Source organism: Pelophylax lessonae (assembly GCF_965119305.1).
Source record: "Pelophylax lessonae genome assembly, chromosome: 5".
NCBI lineage: Eukaryota > Metazoa > Chordata > Amphibia > Anura > Ranidae > Pelophylax > Pelophylax lessonae.
In genome coordinates, this window is record NC_138772.1 from 538,372,507 (window position 1) to 538,393,778 (window position 21,272).

Here is a 21,272-nt window from a genome sequence, read left to right on the forward strand (position 1 = left end):
GGGTTCCTCTTTCAGCCAATTCGGATGAAGACAGGGAGGCAGGTGTGGGTTCTGGTAACTGAGATGACCACATCCAGTCAGGTACCTCCTCTTCATCTTCCAGATCTTCAGATGAAGAATTTCCCTCCCTCACATCTGGGAGTGTCGACTGAGATCTGGTGACTGGTCTGGATAGGCGGGAGGTCGAAGGGGTATCTGGCGAATCTACGACAGGAGGCATGCGAACTGCTTCAGAGAGAGGCAGTAGATGGTTCCTATGCCAAGTCTTCAATGGGCCCACACTTCCTTCAGGCCGAATTTGATACACAGGGAGGTTTGGTAGTTGCTTGCAGATAACATAAGGTTGGGATTTCCAGCGGTCTGCCAACTTGTGTTTTCCCGGGACACCCAAGTTCCTCAACAATACCCTGTCCCCGGGTTGCAAGTCTTGGATCCGAACTTTTAAGTCGAAATTCCTTTTATTCCTCAGTCCACGTTGATCAGATGTGGCCTGAGCTTTATCATAGGCCGATTTCAGACTCTTCCGCAGTCGGTCCACATATCCCTTGTGCGATGCTGAAGAGGTGTGATCGGGCGAGATGCCAAAGGCCAAATCCACTGGCAACCGAGCCTCTCGTCCAAACATTAGACGATAAGGGGAATATCCAGTAGCATCACTGACAGTACTGTTGTAGGCATGCACAATGGCAGCTACATGTTTGCCCCAATGCTGTTTCTTCTCTGAGCTCAAAGTCCCCAACATGTCCAAAAGAGTCCTGTTAAATCTTTCCGGCTGGGCATCCCCTTGTGGATGGTAGGGAGTAGTTCTAGTCTTTTGGATGCCTAACAGATCTAACAGTCTCTTGATCAGTCTGCTTTCAAAGTCTCTTCCCTGATCTGAATGGAGGCGTTGTGGTAACCCATAGTGTACAAAGAACTTTTCTACAAGAACTTTGGCTACCGTTGAGGCCTTCTGATCCTTTGTTGGGAATGCTTGGGCGTATCTGGTAAAATGGTCTGTTATCACAAGGACATTCCCTTGGCCACTCAGATCAGGCTCTAGGCAAAGGAAATCAATGCACACCAGTTCCATGGGTCCCTGGCTTTGCAGATGGCCCATTGGGGCTGCTTGACGTGGCAGAGTCTTCCTTTGTATACATCGGACACAAGAATGACAGTATCCTTCAACTTCGGCCCTCATACAGGGCCAGTAGAACCTGTCTCTGACAAGCTGAAAAGTTCTTTCAGGTCCCAGATGGCCATGATTATCATGAAGAGCAGCCAGAACTCTCTCCCTGTATTTAGCTGGTAAGAACAGTTGCCACTTCTCCTCCAGATCTTCAGATGGGCCTCTTCGGTAGGCCACCCCTTCTCGGATCTGTAACCGGGTCCACTCTCTATGCAACAGGCGGGCCCCCTGAGGAGAATCGGTTAGAAGCAACTCAGGGCGCTGGATCTCCAAGGCTTCCAAAAGAAGTTTTCCCAGAGGGTCTTCCAGCTGCTCCTTCCTCAAGTCCCTTTTGGATAGCCGGGGTAAATCTTCCCCTTCAACCTGGGTCCCCCTGCAATAGTATTTGGGTACCCCGACAGCCGAAACCCCAATCTCTTCGGCTCTTGATCCTCCTCTGGATCGAAGTTCAGTTCCCTGATATAGGGCACGCACCCCTTCTGGAGCCAAATGGGTCCATTCTTCATCAGGTTCGTGTGGTGCATGCAACCTTCTGGATAGGGCATCTGCATCCCTGTTCCCGATTCCTGGCCGATACTTCAGGCTGAAGTTGAAGCTAGAGAGGGCAGCCAACCATCTGTGTCCTGTGGCATCCAGCTTGGCTGTAGTCAACAGGTAGGTAAGGGGATTATTATCCGTCTTGACAATGAATTCAGCTCCGTACAGATAATCTTTCAATTTGTCAACCACTGCCCACTTCAAGGCCAAGAATTCAAGTTTGTGGGTAGGATAATTCCTTTCAGCAGGTAGTAGACTCCTGCTCACGTAGGCGACAGGTCGCAAGTGACCCTCATGTTCCTGGTAGAGTACCCCACCCAGCCCATCTCGGCTGGCATCGACATGCAGTTCATATGGTTTCATGGGGTCTGCATAGGCCAACACAGGGGCAGTGGTTAGATTCTTTTTCAGCTGAATGAAAGCCCCTTCACATTCTGGGGTCCACTGATCCTGGATGGATTCCTTAGCCTTCCGGGGTCCCATGGTGGACTTCGTCGGCTTGACCAGTTCAGGAACGTCATCTTCCTCGTTCTTTAGTAGCTCATTGAGGGGTCGGGCAATCTTGGCGAACCCCTCCACAAACCTCCTGTAATAGGAGCAAAAGCCCAGGAACGACCGAAGTTCGGTCACATTTGTAGGTCTCGGCCAGGAGGAGACAGCATCCAGCTTGTCCGGGTCGGTGGCTACCCCTTCTCCAGACACGATGTGGCCCAGGTAATGGACCGAGGATTGATAGAACTGACACTTCTCAGGAGAAAGTTTCAGGCCTTCTTCGTGTAGCCTCTTCAGGACCTTTTCCAACCTCTCCTCGTGTTCTTCCAAAGTCCTGCCAAACACGATAACATCATCCAAGTATACCAGTACCTCTATCAAATTCATATCCCCAACAGTCCTTTCCATCAGCCTCTGGAAAGTAGCAGGGGCTCCTGACAACCCCTGCGGCATGCGATTGAACTCAAAGAACCCCACGGGGGTTATGAAGGCTGTCTTCTCCCGGTCTTCAGGGTGCATGGGGATCTGATAGTACCCACTCTTTAAGTCCATCACACTGAACCACTTCGCCCCTGACAGGCTCTGTAGGGCGTCTTCAATTCGAGGAGTGGTATACTGGTCTGGGATGGTTCTTCTGTTCAGTGTTCGGTAGTCGATACAAAGCCTCAAAGATCCGTTTTTCTTCCGGACTACCACTATCGGAGAAGCATATGGGCTCCTGGATTCTCGAATAACCCCAGTCTTCTTGAGTTCCGCCAGCTGCTGACGTAGATCTTCTAAGTCACCCAAGGGAACTCGCCGGACTCTTTCTCGGAAAGGTTTGTCCTCACTCAGGCGGATCTTATGAGTGGCACTCCTGGCGCAGCCCACGTCAAACTCATCCTTAGAAAATATTCCTCGCCATCGAGCAAGTTGTGCCTTGGCCCTCTTCACCCATTCCGGTGGGAGGGCAGCGCTTCCAGAGCAGAGCTCTTCTATGACAACTTCACCACTTCCCTCCTCTTTAAGATCAGATGGGACAACTGGGGTAGCCGGGTTAACTTGGCCCAACAGCAATCTGGCCGGTACCTTCACCGGTGTAGTAGAGGTGTTTCTGACACTCACTAAAACCCTTCCACGGTTTTTCTGTAACACCTTCAAAGGGATCACTTCAGGGATTACTTCTATCCCTCTCTCCTCTTCCTGTGGACCTGATTCAAAGATGATAAAAGGGCCAGGCTGTTTCCATGTGAGTTTAACTGAAGCTTTCAGACAAGCCACCTCTCCTGGCTGCAAGACCTTTTCTGTTCTGTCCAACTTCCAGAGTCTTCCAACTCCTTCTGCAGGAGTCTCTTGCTCCAATACTAGTCGTTGATAGGCCTGCCGTAGCATGGGGTGAATCCTTGGCGCTGGAGAATCCTGTCCCTGGACCAGTTGTGTCAGGAGGCGCCTTACTAGGTCAGTGTTGGTCCCTACAATGAGAGAGCTTTTGTTGGCCCCTGGCGGACGAGGACAGACCACCGCTAGGGTGTCAAAGGTTTCAGCTTCACCAGCCACTGATGGGTCAAAGGTCAACTTGATTGGCAGATACCCGTCATAGGGAAAACTTTGAGTCCCGATACCCCATATCTCCAGATCTTCCAACTTCTGCAGAGGTAGATGGGTAAGGTGTTTATCATAGAAGTCTCTATACAGAAGAGTCACTTGGGCCCCAGTGTCGAGGAGGGCTCTTGTGTAAATTCCTTCTACCTGGACGGAGACTACAGGGGAAGGCCCGACCAAGTTAGTTGGGAATTCTCTTGAAGTGGCCTTGTTGTCTGATTCAGTTCTCTGCACCCAAGCTCTTTTCTTCTCTCTTTTTTTTCTTGGATTCAGTCCCCGCTGGGCACGGTGTGCATTGATTTTCCTCCCCCCAGTAGCCTGGAGTATAGAACGAGGGGCGTTGTACCTAGATCTTACTCCCTGACTCAGTTTCCCTGAACCAGTGAGCCTCCTGGAGTCCCTTGAAACTGGCGGGCACCCGGTTGACTCCTTCACCGGGGGCCCTCTGAAGTTTTCCGCTGGCTTGCGAGGTTTTGAGACAACCTTTCCTGGGCTGGGACATACTCCTCTAACATGACCTACTCCCCCACAGTTGAAACAAGTTAACAATCTTGTAGGTCTCGGTTCCGGATCTGCTCTAAGGTTAGCAGGTTCATCTGGCTTCTCTGATATGTTCCCATTAGGTAGAGTGGATGCCTGACTAGTCAGGATAGACACCATTTCTATCAACTGGGACACCTGGGTCTTTAGGAGTTCAACTTGCGAATCACCTTCTTCTACACTTATCACTCTGACTCGAGCAGTTGAGTCAAACTGCCGACTCTTCTTTTTGTTGTCCAACATGACCTCTTCCTCTCTGACCATTCGAATCAGGTCAGGGTATTCTAGAATGCCACCGTCTTGACGAGTTCGCAACAGTATGGCAATGGGATCTAAAGGTTGAGCCCCTCTCAGCACCTGCCGTGCACGAGTCTCATCTACCTTCCGGGGGTCTATCCCTTTCTTTAACAGGATCTGGTGGATGATCTTATCCAGGCGTCTAATAAATTCGGACAACTTCTCTTCCTCTTCTTGGTAACAGTGGTCTAACTGGTAAAGAAGTTCAGCCACGTTCTCCGTCCGACCAAATACATCTTGTAGAATGTCTAGATAATCCTGTGCAGTACAGTTCTTTTTGCTTAGCTTGAGATTACGTACGGCCTCTAGTGCAGGTCCCCTTAAACTTTCTGTGATTCTCTGTTTCTTATGCTGTTCTGGTACCTCCCACTCTTCCAAAGCCTGAGTGGCGGTATCTAACCACTCTTCAAACCCATCTTCTGTTGAAGGCACAGGCTGTTTCCCAGAGAATGTCCTGAGCTTCCTATATCCAGTCATCAGATAGTTTGGGGAGTCCTTACTACATTTTGCTACGATTTCCCCGAGAACAGCACACAGTTCTGAGCTAAAGGTAGACAAAGGTGGTGACTCTGGACTTCCTTCTTGGACACCTTTTTCTTTGCTGGATCCCCCAGGAGTGGTGGATGAGGGACCTTCAGTAAGGACTTCTGGATGTATTAAAAAAAGTTCTGTTTGGTCAGTAGTCTTTACACTGGTTCCCTTAAAGTAATCGGGGACCCCCTTCCTCCACTCACACAATGCATACGTGTGTGGAACGGTGGTGTCTGTCTTTAAGTCAGTCACCCAGAATTTCCTGTCTGTGGACAGTGCCCTTAAAACTGGGAGGAGTTTTTCCTCAGTCCAGACCTCTTCCTTGATTTCAACCACCAGGCCATTTTCCACTACGACATTCTCTTCCCTGCACCACTCGGCTGCAGCGGTAGGATCCATTTCTGCGTTGAGGGGGATTCTGTGGCTGAGAGGGTTGTGTTGCAGGACTGTAGAGATCCCGGACGAGCCCCCACGTGTAGCACCACCCCCGCAGGAGCTGCTGATTATGTTATTGGGTCTACACCCTGCCTAACAACCCTATAGAACTGGCTCGATCCCTCCTCAGGCACAACTGACCAGAATAGGACTGGACCTTCAAATGGATACACAGATTGGACTACAATACTTCAATATGCAACAGTGACTTATTACCTTCTTCAATGGTAGTCTTTCTGGGTGACACAATGGAACAGCACACAGGATTGTAATTAACCAAAGCTTAATTTACTGTATATCAAATTAAGCAAGTGAGATACAATGAAATACGGTTATTTTAAAGGGTTACTTAAATCGGCTTTAAAAAGATAAAAGAAATATCCCACACTACTCCCTCATTGATGCTAGACACAGTACAAGATAGATAGGCCTATCTGAGTCCCTTCCCCAAAGTCCTCTTCTTTCTTCTTCTTGAATCTTCGCTAGCAAGATAACTGCGCAGATATATTTGTAATCCGCATTAGGAATGAAGATCAAGAGAGAGAAAAAGAGCAGTGAGCTGTTGGTTGTCACCACAGGGTATCTGTGTAGCTGAGCAATAACTTCTGTGAGAGAGATGGGCCTCTGGCGACTCCTTTACAGATATTATTGTTTGTCTATGAATCTCCTGAGAGAGTATGCTGATCTACCCCGGGGTTTATCACCTTCTGTTACACTATAGCTATCTGTGGATAACGTTACTTCTTTTGGTAGATAAAGTCAGGTTTGGGCAAGTGCCCTCTCACCAACAGGATTTTCCCTTAGAACTCTCCACGGCTGTCTTAGTCTCTGTTCTCTGTCCCCAGCCGCGCGAGGTGTTTGGGGTGGATGGCTCCGGTCTCTGCAAACAGCGATGGGACCTCTGGGAAGGGTCTCTTGCTTTGCATGGAACGTTTCAGCGTCGTCACTTCAGGCCCAGAGGCTTCGGCCTAGCATGCAGCATCAGCCCACAGCGCTGGCTTCCTGCTTGTCTCACTGTGTCTCTCCCAAGAGACTGAGCCTGGCTCCTCCCTTCCTTTATAAAGCTTCCCCCAGAAGGCTGTGCGGTGAAGCAGTGCATCCTGGTAGTCCAAGAGCACTATGGATGATGAAGTCTCTCAACTTCCTGAAAGGAAAATCACATCACAAGAAATTCCATAGTAGCTGCAGTGTGTCGTTTTGGCCACTAGATGGAGCCGAGTTCCTCTCAAATGTCAAACAATCATCTTTCAGGCATATTAAACACCGCTACACAACGTTCTCATCTCTAAAGTTTGGTAGATCCGTCCTTTATTGTACAGCAATATCAGACCCGTATTTTATCTATTTAAAGAGGTTGTAAACCCATGAAACTTTTTTTTTTTTGCAACCTGAAAGACAAACACATAATGAGCTAGTATGCATCGCATACTAGCTCATTATGAAAAACTTGCATAAGAACGAGCCCCCGCCGTGCCGCCCGCTTACCTGTATGACTGGCGACATGTCCAGTCGCCCGTCTTCCGGGATCGCGGTATCCGGCCATCTGATTGGCCGTAGCCGCGGTGAAGTCACTCCCCGCGCACGCCCCCTTTTTTTAATTTATGTACGATTAATGTATCTATTTACTTGGTGCAACATCATCTTTTATATTGGAATATCTTCCTGGGCTCGGTTTTTGATCTAGGGATGCTGTTGAGGTTCCTGTGATTTGGTGCTGTGGACATCTTTAAATTAAGCCTGTATGACCCTCTTACTGTATAGTAATTTGGGTCCATACCATCTGGTGAGCACATTTGAATATCTGTGGTGTGGGACCTTTTTCTTCAAGTCACTATTTCCATGTGGATTTATTTGGACTTTTTTTCACTTGCACCTTTGGACTTTTCTTTATATATAAGTTTAAGGAGTTTTCATTAACCCTTAACTTTTTTGTATATGTAACAATTTATTTTGTATATACAGTGCCTTGCAAAAGTATTTGGCCCCCTTGAACTTTTCAACCTTTTGCCACATTTCAGGCTTCAAACATAAAGATATAAAACTGTAATTTTTTGTGAAGAATAAACAACAAGTGGGACACAATCATGAAGTGGAATGAAATTTATTGGATATTTCAAACTTTGTTAACAAATAAAAAACTGAAAAATTGGGCGTGCAAAATTATTCAGCCCCTTTACTTTCAGTGCAGCAAACTCTCTCCAGAAGTTCAGTGAGGATCTCTGAATGATCCAATGTTGACCTAAATGACTAATGATGATAAATAGAATTCACCTGTGTGTAATCAAGTCTCCATATAAATGCACCTGCACTGTGATAGTCTCAGAGGTCCGTTTAAAGCGCAGAGAGCATCATGAAGAACAAGGAACACACCAGGCAGGTCCGAGATACTGTTGTGGAGAAGTTTAAAGCCGGATTTGGATACAAAAAGATTTCCCAAGCTTTAAACATCCCAAGGAGCAATGTGCAAGCGATAATATTGAAATGGAAGGAGTATCAGACCACTGCAAATCTATGAAGACCTGGCCGTCCCTCTAAACTTTCAGCTCATACAAGGAGAAAACTGATCAGAGATGCAGCCAAGAGGCCCATGATCACTCTGGATGAACTGCAGAGATCTACAGCTGAGGTGGGAGACTCTGTCCATAGGACAACAATCAGTCGTATACTGCACAAATCTGGCCTTTATGGAAGAGTGGCAAGAAGAAAGACATTTCTTAAAGATATCCATAAAAAGTGTTGTTTAAAGTTTGCCACAAGCCACCTGGGAGACACCAAACATGTGGAAGAAGGTGCTCTGGTCAGATGAAACCAAAATCAAACTTTTTGGCAACAAAGCAAAACGTTATGTTTGACGTAAAAGCAACACAGCTCATCACCCTGAACACACCATCCCCACTGTCAAACATGGTGGTGGCAGCATCATGGTTTGGGCCTGCTTTTCTTCAGCAGGGACAGGGAAGATGGTTAAAATTGATGGGAAGATGGATGGAGCCAAATACAGGACCATTCTGGAAGAAAACCTGATGGAGTCTGCAAAAGACCTAGGACTGGAACGGAGATTTGTCTTCCAACAAGACAATGATCCAAAACATAAAGCAAAATCTACAATGGAATGGTTCACAAATAAACATATCCAAGTGTTAGAATGGCCAAGTCAAAGTCCAGACCTGAATCCAATCGAGAATCTGTGGAAAGAAATGAAAACTGCTGTTCACAAACGCTCTCCATCCAACCTCACTGAGCTTGAGCTGTTTTGCAAGGAGGAATGGGCAAAAATGTCAGTCTCTCGATGTGCAAAACTGATAGAGACATACCCCAAGCGACTTACAGCTGTAATCGCAGCAAAAGGTGGCGCTACAAAGTATTAACTTAAGGGGGCTGAATAATTTTGCACGCCCAATTTTTCAGTTTTTTATTTGTTAAAAAAGTTTAAAATATCCAATAAATTTCGTTCCACTTCATGATTGTGTCCCACTTGTTGTTGATTCTTCACAAAAAATTAGTTTTATATCTTTATGTTTGAAGCCTTAAATGTGGCAAAAGTTCGCAAAGTTCAAGGGGGCCGAATACTTTCACAAGGCACTGTATATATATTATTACTATTTTTGTTTTATTGCTTCATTAGCGCTGCACTGTATATATATTTTATCTTGTCACAATCTATGTCGGTTGGAGTGTTAGCTGCTATTTTCACTTTCACAGTATATATTCTCATTTATTCTCTTTTGTTAGCGCAGTTTGATACACCTTTTTACATCTTTTATATTTGACAAAACAATTAGGCATTGTATAGGTGTTTTTGTGTGCTAAAAAAAAAATATTTTCTAGTGTATTTTTCCCTAAAAATTTGTGTTTGTTAAATGGCTGCACAAATATTGTGTGACATAGAACATTTCAACAGCCACCATTTTATTCTCCAGGGCCTTTCAATTTAGAAAATATATAATGTTTGGGGGTTTTATGTCATTTTAAATAAAAAAAATTCAGATTTTTAACATTTGTGTAAAAAATGTAAATATTGTCCTGGACAGCAAGAGGTTAATCACTGGCAGATCAGCGGATTAACGCTCAGCAGATGTAAACGCAGAAGAACAGGGATCACCAAGCACAGCTGACTTCTTATGTTAAGCTCATTTCTCGCTGTGGGGGGGAGGGGGGGGGGGGTTACATCCATGGCTGTGGGTGACACAGATCATTGTCTTCCAACAAGTCTGATGCAGGATTGCCTAATGAACGATTCCTTTTTAGGACGCAAATGGTAACAAGGAGCTCATTCGCATTATGAATGCTAAAATCAGAAACCGTGTAAGACGAATTGGAGGAGCTGAAATGGATCAGTCAGAATTCAGAGTGCAAAACATTAATAGGTTTAATATATGCCGAACGTCTACAGAATGATTCATTTTCCTGACAGAACAAAGGGAGAGACGAGCACAAACTCGGGTAATTAGCGTTGCGTACAATGTGTTCATTTCTCTACATAATTGCTCCCCTGGAGCATTCATTAAAACAGTCTTTAGTTCCAAGGCCGCCATTACCAGCTAAGCATTTGTTCTGACCTGTGTATATAATGTTCTGGACATGTCTGGAGATAAAGACTTTTAGAACGTAGGCACCCCGGAAGTGTAACAGACAATGGAGAGAAGAGGGCGCCATCTGAATGCAGTAAATTACTTATTTATTGTGGTGAAAGACAACTGATAACTCACAGTCCAAACACTTGCTCATTAACAAAGTGGACCTCTGGTGAGAAAACACTCAGCACAGTAGGGTACCACAGTTTGGGCAAGAAAACACTAGGCTTGTCAACTGGCTGTACCTGTAGAACTGAGAATACACCAGAGGATGCCAGAATAAACAGGAGCTCTGAGTCAAGGTCCTGTCTGTGATATGCTTGTACACAGGAGATGTGGATGTTGGGACTTGGGCCCCTTGGTGGTGGCACTGTACTTCCCCGAAAGTTGTAGTTTCAGTGTCCACCTGTGGGTGTTTCCCCGAAGCCAGCAGATCACAGTAATCAGTCTCCACCTGATGCTGGCTGCTGGGAGGGTATTTAGCCTATCTTCTGCTGATACACCCTGCTCCAGTGTTTTGCTTCGCTTGCTGCCAGATACTGTGTGAAGTTTATCCTTCTCCTGATCTTGCTTTTGCCCTGCATCCTAAACCCTGCTGTCTTATTTCTGCTCCCCTTGTACCTGATCCCTATCCTGGTTCCCCCTTCCCATCTGTTTCATGCATCGCCAGTCTACCCTGTTCATCTGTGTTCCCAATTTTTGTACTTATTGTATATAGTTAGTTTGTAGTTAGGTATTGTTGTTATTGGTTATAGTTCACTTGTATCTTTACGTTTGCATGTTTCCTGTTTAATCACCAAAGCGGCAAGTTTTTGGATGGGACTCGACTGTCAGGAATTAGCAGCAGAGATGGACAGATTTGTGTGGCTACACTTAGAAATTGAGACCAGATTATATATAGTAAAGTAAATGCATTAATAGAAAAAAAAAAGACATCCAAATGCCAAACATTTTTTAATACATTTAATTTACTATATATAGTCTGGTCTCAGTCTCTAAGTGTAGCCACGCATATCTGGCCATCTCTGCTGCTAATTCCTGACAGTTGAGTCCCATCCAAAAACTTGCAGCCTTAGTAGTAGTCCAGCCAGTGCCTGGAAGTAGGAAACTGGTGGAGGGCTCCGTAGAGCGCAAAGTGGGCCAGATGTGACATCAGCAGAGCATCAGGGGGGGAGATACTGTAGAAGGATCACAGGTGCTCTGTAAATATTTCAGAGAGAACAACGGTCGGCTGTGTTTACAACAGCTGACCAGTGTTCTCTCTAAGCGGGGAGCAATCGCGAGTCCCATGGATCGGCATCTCCGCTGCCTAGTGGGGGCAGGAGAGTGCCGCCGCTGGAGCACACTCGCCCCCGAAAAGTGCTACCGCGGATTGCCGCACAGGTACAGCGATTCGCGCAGCCGAGCCAACCTGCTGCAGTATATATGTGGGGGGCGGTCAGCAAGTGGTTCAGTCTATAAATTAAATCTATTTAATCTATGTTCCACTGCACCTTGTTGTCCCACTGCTATATAAATAGATTGGCATCCAACATAGGGGCATGGCTTGACAAAGAGACTAAGTGGCTTCAACATGGCACCTCCTGGCAAAGAACTCTCTGAGGATCTGAAAAAAAATAAGTATTGATTTACATAAAGATGGCCGAGGCTATAAGAAGATTGCCAAGACCCTGAAACTGAGCTGCAGCACAGTGGCCAAGACCATACAGCGGTTTAACAGGGCAGGTTCCACTCAGAACAGGCTTCGCCATGGTCGACCAAAGAAGTTGAGTGCACGTGCTCAGCGTCATATCCAGAGGTTGTCTTTGGGAAATAGATGTATGAGTGCTGCCAGCATTGCTGCAAAGGTTGAAGGGGTGGGGGGTCAGCCTGTCAGTGCTCAGACCATACACCGCACACACTGCCTCAAGTTGGTCTGCATGGCTGTCATCCCAGAAGGAAGCCTCTTCTAAAGATGATGCACAAGAAAAGTCTGCAAACAAATTGCTGAAGACAAGCAGACTAAGGACATGGATTACTGGAACCATGCCCTGTGGTCTGATGAGACCAAGATAAACTTATTTGGTTCAGATGGTGTCAAGCGTGTGGCGGCAACCAGGTGAGGAGTACAAAGACAAGTGTGTCTTGCCTAAAGTCAAGCATGGTGGTGGGAGTGTCATGGTCTGGGGCTGCAAGAGTGCTGTCAGCACCTCTGACCTTATCTAATATACTATATCTGCGGTCTGTCAACTCATTAGCTAAACTGAGGCTTCTGACATCACCAAAGGGCCACACATAGTGTTCAATGTATATAATGCTTGAGGGGACTGTCAGAAACTGCATTCCTAATAAGAGGAAACGAGGGTCAGAGAGTGTGGACAGGATATATTGTTGGCTGGGGAAATCCTGCAGAAGGCAATATGAAACTGGAAACATCTTACATGAGGATAGCAGAGATCAATACTATTATGCTGGCCCCGGCCTAATCCATATTCCCACTACAGTCTGCTGAGGTCCCGGGGCCACACATCATTTAGCCAAGGGCCGCATGTGACCTTCGGGACGCAGGTTAGGCACCAGGACACTTGATCAATCCATCCCCGCCTGCCAAGGTTCTAGGTGTAATCCTGGACTCTGAACTACCCTTTTTCGGCCCCAAATACAATCACTATCCAAATCTTGCCACCTCCACCTATGCCACATCTCCAAAATATAGCCCTTACTAACCAATGTCACCACAAAACTCCTAGTTTACTCCCTGGTCATCTCTCGCCTAGACTACTGCAACTCCCTCCTCATTGGCTTACCTTTACATAGGCAATCCCCCCTTGAGTCCATCATGAGCATTGCTGCCAGACTCATCTACCTTACAAACCACTCATCGTCTGCTACTCCTCTCTGCCAGTCCCTCTACTGGTTTCCTCTCACCCAATGAATTAAATGCAAAATACAAACAATAATTTACAAAGCCACCCACAACTTGGCACTCAGCTACTCTACATCACTAACCTAGTCTCAAAATACCAACCTACTTATTCTCCTCGTTCCTCCCAAGACTTCCAGCTCTCTAGCTCCCTCATCACCTCCTCCCACCTCCAGGACTTTTCCTGAGCCTCTCCCATCTTTTGGAACTCCTTACCCCAAATCTGTCTGACTATCTCCTACTTTGTTTGCTTTTAGACGATCCCTGAAAACTCTTCTGTTCAGAGAAGTATATTCTCCCCCCACCTAACAACTGTACTTTTATTTTCTTCATAAGTTCGTCCCCTACATCTATTACCTTTTTATCACTTGACCCCCCTCCTACATTGTAAGCTTTAATGAGCAGAGCCCTCTGATTCCCTTTGAATTTAATTTTTTTGTAACTGCACTGTCTGCCCTTATGTTTTATGTTGTAAAGCGCTGCACAAACTGTTGGTGCTGAACAAATCCTGTATAATAATAATAATAATTAACTCCATACTTACGTTTTTCTGGAAGGCTGATCCAATGGTGCAAAAAAAATCTAACTTATGCAGGTACTAAAAAGCAGCAAGTTTGGATGCCAAAATCAACTTATTCCAATAAAATAGTGTCTCGGTTTCAATAACGTCTTTGCTTTTTCGGGTGAAGTCCCACTAAAAATAAGCCTACAAGATTTTGATGATTCACAGTGGAATATCGTATTACTTACTTTCGAACCGGATTGTCCTTGGGGCCCAGGGAATCCTCGTTCACCCTACAAGAAAAAGGGACAGGGTGTGTTAGAGAAACATATAAAAGTAAAAGAAAAACAGTGGCGCGCGTTTATTAAAGATATAAAACTCTTAGTTCACTCCCTGGTTATCTCACGCCTTGACTACTGAAATTCCCTTCTCATTGGCTTACCTCTACATAGGCTATCCCCCCTTCAATCCATCATGAATGCTGCTGCCAGACTCATTCACCTTTCCAATCGCTCAGTGTCCGCCGCTCCTCTCTGTCAAGCCCTCCATTGGAGAATTAAATTCAAAATACTAACAACATCTTACAAAGCCATCCACATCTTAGCCCCCAGCTATATCACTAGCCTAGTCTCAAAATACCAACCTAATCGCTCTCTTCGTTCCTCTCAAAACCTCCTGCTCTCTAGCTCCCTCGTCAACCTCCTCCCATACTCGCCTTCAGGACTTTTCCAGAGCCTCTCCAATCCTATGTAACTCCTTACCCCATTCTGTCCAATTATCTCCTTCTCTATTAGCTTTTAGACGATCCCTGAAAACCTTCCTCTTCAGAGAAGCCTATCCTACCCACACCTAACAACTCTACTTACATTTTCTCCATCAGCTCACCCCCCACAGTTATTGCCTTTTGTTTCACTTGACCCTCCCTTCTAGATTGTAAGCTCTAATGAGCAGGGCTGTCCATTTCCTCCTGTATTGAATTGTATTGTAACTGTATTGTCTTCCCTCATATTGTAAAGCGGTGCGCAAACTGTTGGCGCTATATAAATCCTGTATAATAATAATATAAAAAATAGTTGTAGCTGTTTGTATTGTTCAGTTTCATCGTCCGTTTCAGGCTGGGTAAAGGCTGACCGCAGTGTCATTCTATGGCTGTACTGAACAAAAAAGTCAACTGCGAAAAGGAAAATGTCACTTCCCAGAATGATATCTTCAATTTAAATAGATTTATTCGTGCTTTTTATTTATGTGTTGTTTATTTATCTAGTAGAAGACTGCCGGATAAAAAGACCAATGATGAAATGCCTAGATGTCAAATATCGACACATAGAGGCCTATTTATAAAGAGGCTTTGAAGTGAATGAACAGAGAGACTTCTTTATTAAAAGGCCGCACATGTCGATATTTGAGATATGGACATTTTACTGTATGAGATGCCTTATTTTACTTTAATTTATGCATTTTTGCTATGAGTAATAAATACACTATATGGCTTGTAGACACCAGACCATGACAGTGGTAGGAGCTTGATGGACATCACATTCCCATACCATGATGCCCTTCACTCCTTGGAGCTATAAAAGTCTCCATTCTTCTAGGAAGGTTTTTCGCAAGTTTTTGGAGATGTATGCCCCTTCATCATCTAAAAGAACATTTGTGAGGACAGGTACTGATGTTGGATGAGAAGACATAAGTACTCCAACTCATCCCAAGGGTGTTCAGTAGGGTTGAGGTCTGGGTTCTGTGCAGCTCCCTTGAGTTCCACCACACCAAACCCTTTAAACCATGTCTTTGTAGGGATGTAGTATTTTTTTAAATTCCTTATTTGTATTTGTGTGGGTTCTCTGGCCAGCAGTGGGCTGTGGTTTGCCTAACTGTGCCTCAACATGAGTGTTCCTCTAACTCTTTATCCTGTCTGCCAAATGTTGACTGAGCTCGCTCCAGCAAGGTGTGCTAGAAAAGTGTCATTCTCTGTTATGGATTTTACATACTCAAACAGTGGGCCTGGGGAATTTTCTAAAGCACACTGGGAGAATTATTGAATATCTGAGCCATTTCCTTTTCTGCATCTCTTGAGTTTTTCCCTCTGAGGATGTCAGCCTTGGCCCCATTCACACCTCAGGGATTTGTAGCTTAAAGCTAGAAGCTCCAAATACTGGAAGAACAATCAATTATCCTCTATGGAGACGGTTCACATCTCGACTACAAGTCACTTAAAGCTCAAAAAAGTTCTGGAGCTTTTTTTGTAACTCAAATGGGGCAGATTGGTGGGTTTTTGAAGCATTTTTTGTTCATTAGAAATGCAAAGAAATGCTTGATTGGTGTGTAAATATATAATAAATAAAAGAAAATGAAAAAGCTGAAAAAAACATAGCAACAAATGATGAAACACATTATATTTTTCTCTATTGGCTATTTAAAAAAAATTCCAAAGCTCAAAAACGCTGTACACGAACGCTTAAAATGTTTTAAACGTTAAATGTTTTGAGCCGTCAAAACGGGCGTAGAGGCGCCAGAAAGAACGACTCAAAAAAACATGACGCTCAGCCCTATTTATTGTACACTCAAGCTCAAAGCTCCAAAATGCTCAACCTCCAAAATCCTATGTAAAAAAATTTGGGCTGTTCTTATATGAGAGCTCAGGCACTGGCAGCCCAAAGCATGACATTTCAAAAGCTACATGAGCTACTTCTGAAGCAGATTTGGGCATTTTTGGCTCCACAGACTTCAACGGGAAATGTCTGAAAATATTCAAGTTGAGCATTTTCTGGAGCTTTTTCAAGCATTTATTCAAGTGTAATTTTGGCTTTTTTAGGCCTCTAACTGGCCTCGTCCCTTCAGTGCTTTCTAATGGCTTAAACAAAATGCTTGAAGCTTAAACAAAAAAAAAACAAAATAAAATGCCAGAAAATCGCTCTGCTTAAGTGTGAAGGCAGCCTAAGGGTTAACTTTGGATTTGATAGTGTGCCATCATTGGTGTCAATGGGAGCAATAGTGCTCCATCATTGGTGTCAATGGGAGGAATAGCGTGCCATCATTGGTGTTAGTGGGAGGAATAGTGCACCATCATTGGTGTTAGTGGGAGGAATAGTGCCCCATCATTGGTGTTAGTGGGAGGAATAGTGCCCCATCATTGGTGTCAATGGGAGGAATAGTGTGCCATCATTGGTGTTAGTGGGAGGAATAGTGCGCCATTATTGGTGTCAATGGGAGGAATAGTGTGCCATCATTGGTGTTAGTGGGAGGAATAGTGCGCCATCATTGGTGTCAATGGGAGGAATAGTGCGCTATCATTGGTGTCAATGGGGGGAATAGTGTACGATCATTGATGTCAATGGGGGGAATAGTGCACCATCATTGGTGTCAATGGGAGGAATAGTGCGCCATCATTGGTGTCAATGGGAGAAATAGTGCACCATCATTGGTGTCAATGGGAGGAATAGTGCACCATCATTGGTGTCAATGGGAGGAATAGTGCACCATCATTGGTGTCAATGGGAGGAATAGTGCACCATCATTGGTGTCAATGGGAGAAATGGTGCACCATCATTGGTGTCAATGGGAGGAATAGTGCCCCATCATTGGTGTCAGTTGAAGAATAGTGCCCCATTCTTGGTGTCAGGAACAATGTCAGCAACAATGGGGCAAATAATGCCCCCGGGCTGCCGTTTGGAGACCACTGATCTAGATACTGATTGCACTACATGTTTATAGAGCGGTCTTTGTGTACAGGAGGCAGTCATGCTGGAACGGAAAAAGACCTTCCCCAAATTGATACCACAAGGTTGGAAGTGCACAATTGCTTAATATGTCTTTGTACTGTATGGTGTAACATGAACAACTTCTTTCACTGGAAACTCCAGAACTTGATATTTTGGGGGTTACTCACATACTTTTGGCCCTATAGTGTATTGTAAAGTCATCATCCCAAGATTGCTACACTGTTTTTTGTACGTCCAGTATAGGATACTTAAACTCACCCGTTCACCATCTTTGCCTTTTCCTGGTAATCCCGGCAAACCAGCAAGTCCAGCTTCCCCTTGAGGGCCCGGAGACCCGACTTTTCCATCTCGGCCCGCATCACCCTGAAAAATTTACAACAGAGTTTTTTCACATTAACTTTCCATTGTTTTACAGCTGACCCAAATTCGTCCTCGGCCTCTATTGTGAGCTCACAGAGACAGAGAAATGGTAGAATGTATTTCATTCTACAACAAATCATCTGTACCGTTTTTGTCCCCACCACTATGAAGCGTGATATTAGATGTTCCACAAGTCAGAAATAACTCTTTTGCGTTTTGTTTGAACTGAAGCACCTAGGCGTCTTTCCTTCTCTTCTATCAATTCTGTTTCTCCTGAAGAAATTGAGGAGGAATGGAACAGGGAAAGGGATCCGCATACAGATTATTCACTCTACTGTTTCTTTGCCTTAAAAGGAAAGTATACTGCATTTGTACACTGCTCCCAAAAATTAAAGGAACACTTTGAAAACACATCAGATCTCAATGGGGAAAGAAATCATGCTGGATATCTATACTGGTATGGACTGGGTAATGTGTTAGGAACGAAAGGATGCCACATAGTTTGATGGAAATGAAAATTATCACCCTACAGAGGGCTGATATCAAAGACACCCCAAAAATCAAAGTGAAAAAATGATGCAGCAGGCTAGTCCATTTAGCCGAAATTTCATTGCAGCAACACAAAATGGTACTCAGTATTTATGGTCCTCACGTGCTTGTATGCATGCCTGACGTCAGGGCTTGCTCCTAATGAGACGACAGACAGTGTCATCGGGTATTTTCTTCCAGGTCTGGATCAGGGCATTGCTGAGCTCCTGAACACACTGAGGTGCAACCTGGTGGCGTCAGATGGACCAAAACACAATGTCCGAGAGGTGTTCAGATCAGGTGAGCGTGGGGGGCCGTTCAATGGTATGAATTCCTTCATCCTTTAGGAACTCGCTGTATACCCTCACCAAATGAGGCCAGGCATTGTTGTGCACCAGGAGGAACTGTACCAGAGTTGGGTCTGACAATAGGTCCAAGGATTTCATCCCGATACCTAATGGTAGTCAGGGTGCCATTGTCTAGCCTGTAGAGGTCTGTTTGCCCCTCCATGGATATGCCTCCCCAGACCATCACTGACCCACCACCAAACTGGTCATGCTGAACGATGTTACAGACAGCATAACATTCTCCATGGCTTCTCCTGACCCTTTCATGTCTGTCACATGTGCTCAGGGTGAACCTGCTCTCATCTGTGAAAAGCACAGGGCACCAGTGGCAGACCTGCCAATTTTGGTGTTCAATGGCAAATGCCAATTGAGCTCCACGGTGCCAGGCAGTTAAGACAGGGCCCAGAAAAGGATGTTGGGCCCTCAGGCCACCCTCATGAAGTCTGATTCTAATTGTTTGGTCAGAGACATTCACACCAGTGGCCTGCTGGAGGTCCAGAAGGGCTCTGGCAGTGCTCATTCTGTTCCTCCTTGCACAAAGGAGCAGATAACGGTCCTGATGATGGGTAAAGGACGTTCTATGGCCCTGTCAAGCTCTTCTAGAGTAACTGCCTGACCCCTGGAATCTCCTCCATGCTCTTGAGACTGTGCTGGGAGACACAGCAATCCTTCTGGCATAGGCACGTATTAATATTCCATTCTGGAGGAGTTGGACTGCCTGGGCGACCTCTATAGGGTCCAGGTATCGTCTCATGCTAATAGTAGTGACACTGACCCTAGCCAAATGCAAAACTAGTGAAAAACAGTCAGAGAAAATGAGTAGGGAAAAAAATGTCAGTGGCCTCCACCTGTAAAACCATTCCTGTTTTGAAGGTTGTCTCATTGTTGCCCATCAAGTGCACCTGTTGTTAATTTCATTAACACAAAAGTAGCTGAGATTGATTTTTTTTTCTGTGGCTAATAAGGAACTGTTTTTATGACACATGAAGAGCTACATGATAGTTAAAATGAGCTTCTGTAACCCTCAAGAGCCATTTAAAGCCTAATGCACCCTAAAACTCACCAAAATCCACCTAATTTTTGCCTTTCCCACTGACTCCAATATATTTTGCCCAAATAGTGAAATGATGACAACATCATCGTGGAAATGAAAACTCTCAATTTTGATCATCTCTAGCTACTACCAGTGTGGAAGGATCGGGGTGCTGACTGTTCCTGTCTAGGAAAACATAGCTGCAAATACGTAAGATGAAATTCTGTGTAAAGCTGGCCATACATCAGTAGAATTCCATTTAAAAATTCTAGTTTCCGGAATGTTCCCTGAATTTTCTAATAGTTAGTGAGGTCAAACTGGCAATCGGTGTCAGGGTGCTATTCAGAACAAACGTGAGCATGTGCTGAAAAGAAGACAGCAAAATAAAAATATGCATGTGGTGAGGAAAAGACCTGACATGGTTGCCAATACTGTACAGGGCCGTGCTCATTTGCACATAAATGCACGCACGCGCACATACGTGCACGTTAGCATGAAAACTGGCGCACATTCACACACATCTGCTGCCAGAACTGGGGCCAAATGCCATATATAAGGACAGTGGCTGCATCAGACTTTACTGGATGATTTTCAGCTACCAGTACTCATTGCTCATGTGTCTCCTGTATGCCTTGGATTACCTGTTACCGCTCTGGCTTGCCTCTGGACTTCCCTGCTGCCTGATCCTAAGTTTTGACCCAGCTTGCTCAAGCACTCTTCTTTTCTTGTTTTAATGTGCATGACCCTGACTACTGTTCCGCTTGCTCCACTAGATCCCTGTGTATGACCTCAGCTTTGTTCTTGACTATGCACCTGCCTACTCCCTGGCTTTCCTTCCTGTGTCGGACTTCGGCTACCAACCGGACTACTCTTAAGTCCAGTCCTTGCAGCTTGATCCTGCTTCTTCCTCGGGTGCCACCTTGCCTGTGGTCATTGCCCTGTCCTGCTACATCTTCAGGGGCAATGGAAGTCCTGCCATCTGTCCAGACAGACCAGCTAACAGCTATCCATTTGCGCTGTGCAGCTTCTAGCAGATCTACCTAAATGTCAACTGTGCTGCTCTGAGCCTAGCGCTCCCTGTTCTCACCTGGGGGGTGCTTGGCACTTAGCCGCAAGGGAAGCCCTCTGGTCAAATTGGGCTCAGACCATGTACGTGACAATCATTTTCGACTATAGAGATGATAAAATTTGAAGAGCAGGAGGGAAAATGTTTTTCAAACAAATGAAATTCTAGATGTGAATTTGGTTTTTGTTCAGGAAAAGTTGGACATATTGTCATGAAACCGGTCCAATATGTCTGGGATTTTATTTGAATAGCAGGTCTTGACGAAATTTGAAACTTTGAACTAAATTTATTTTCTCAATGATGGCAAGAAAGAATGTTCCGAGGAAAACATTTTCTACGAAGGTTCAAACAAAAATCTTAACATGGATGGCCAGTGTCGGAAAGGAAATGTATGAAAAACTTCCAGCCTGTTACTGTTGGGTGAACCAGCAGGCAGATTATCAAAGGTACTTCTGGTCAGGTACAGGAGGGGAAGAGCGAAGAGAGGAAATAGAGAATGGACAATCAATTTCAATTTGCCACCTTAAGTGGAATGCCCAAGGGTACCCTTTTAGGACCCGAACACAACCACAATAAGGTTTCACCTTGTGGGTGGCGTTGGACTTTAAATATTCATTTGGTCAGCACTACGGCCCAGAGAAGGAACGTACTACATCTTCA

General features: G+C 45.1%; 1 protein-coding gene across 1 annotated transcript in view; it reads right to left on the reverse strand.

Annotated features, from left to right (window-relative positions):
* The window catches only part of COL22A1 (collagen type XXII alpha 1 chain), a 624,908-nt gene that overhangs the window by 117,965 nt on the left and 485,671 nt on the right, over window positions 1-21,272 (reverse strand). Inside the window, exons 39-40 of the mRNA XM_082257569.1 lie at window positions 17,537-17,641; window positions 13,808-13,852 (exon numbers count right to left, since the gene is read on the reverse strand). Coding sequence (XP_082113695.1) covers window positions 13,808-13,852; window positions 17,537-17,641 — 150 coding nt within the window. The remainder of the gene's footprint in view (window positions 1-13,807; window positions 13,853-17,536; window positions 17,642-21,272) is intronic.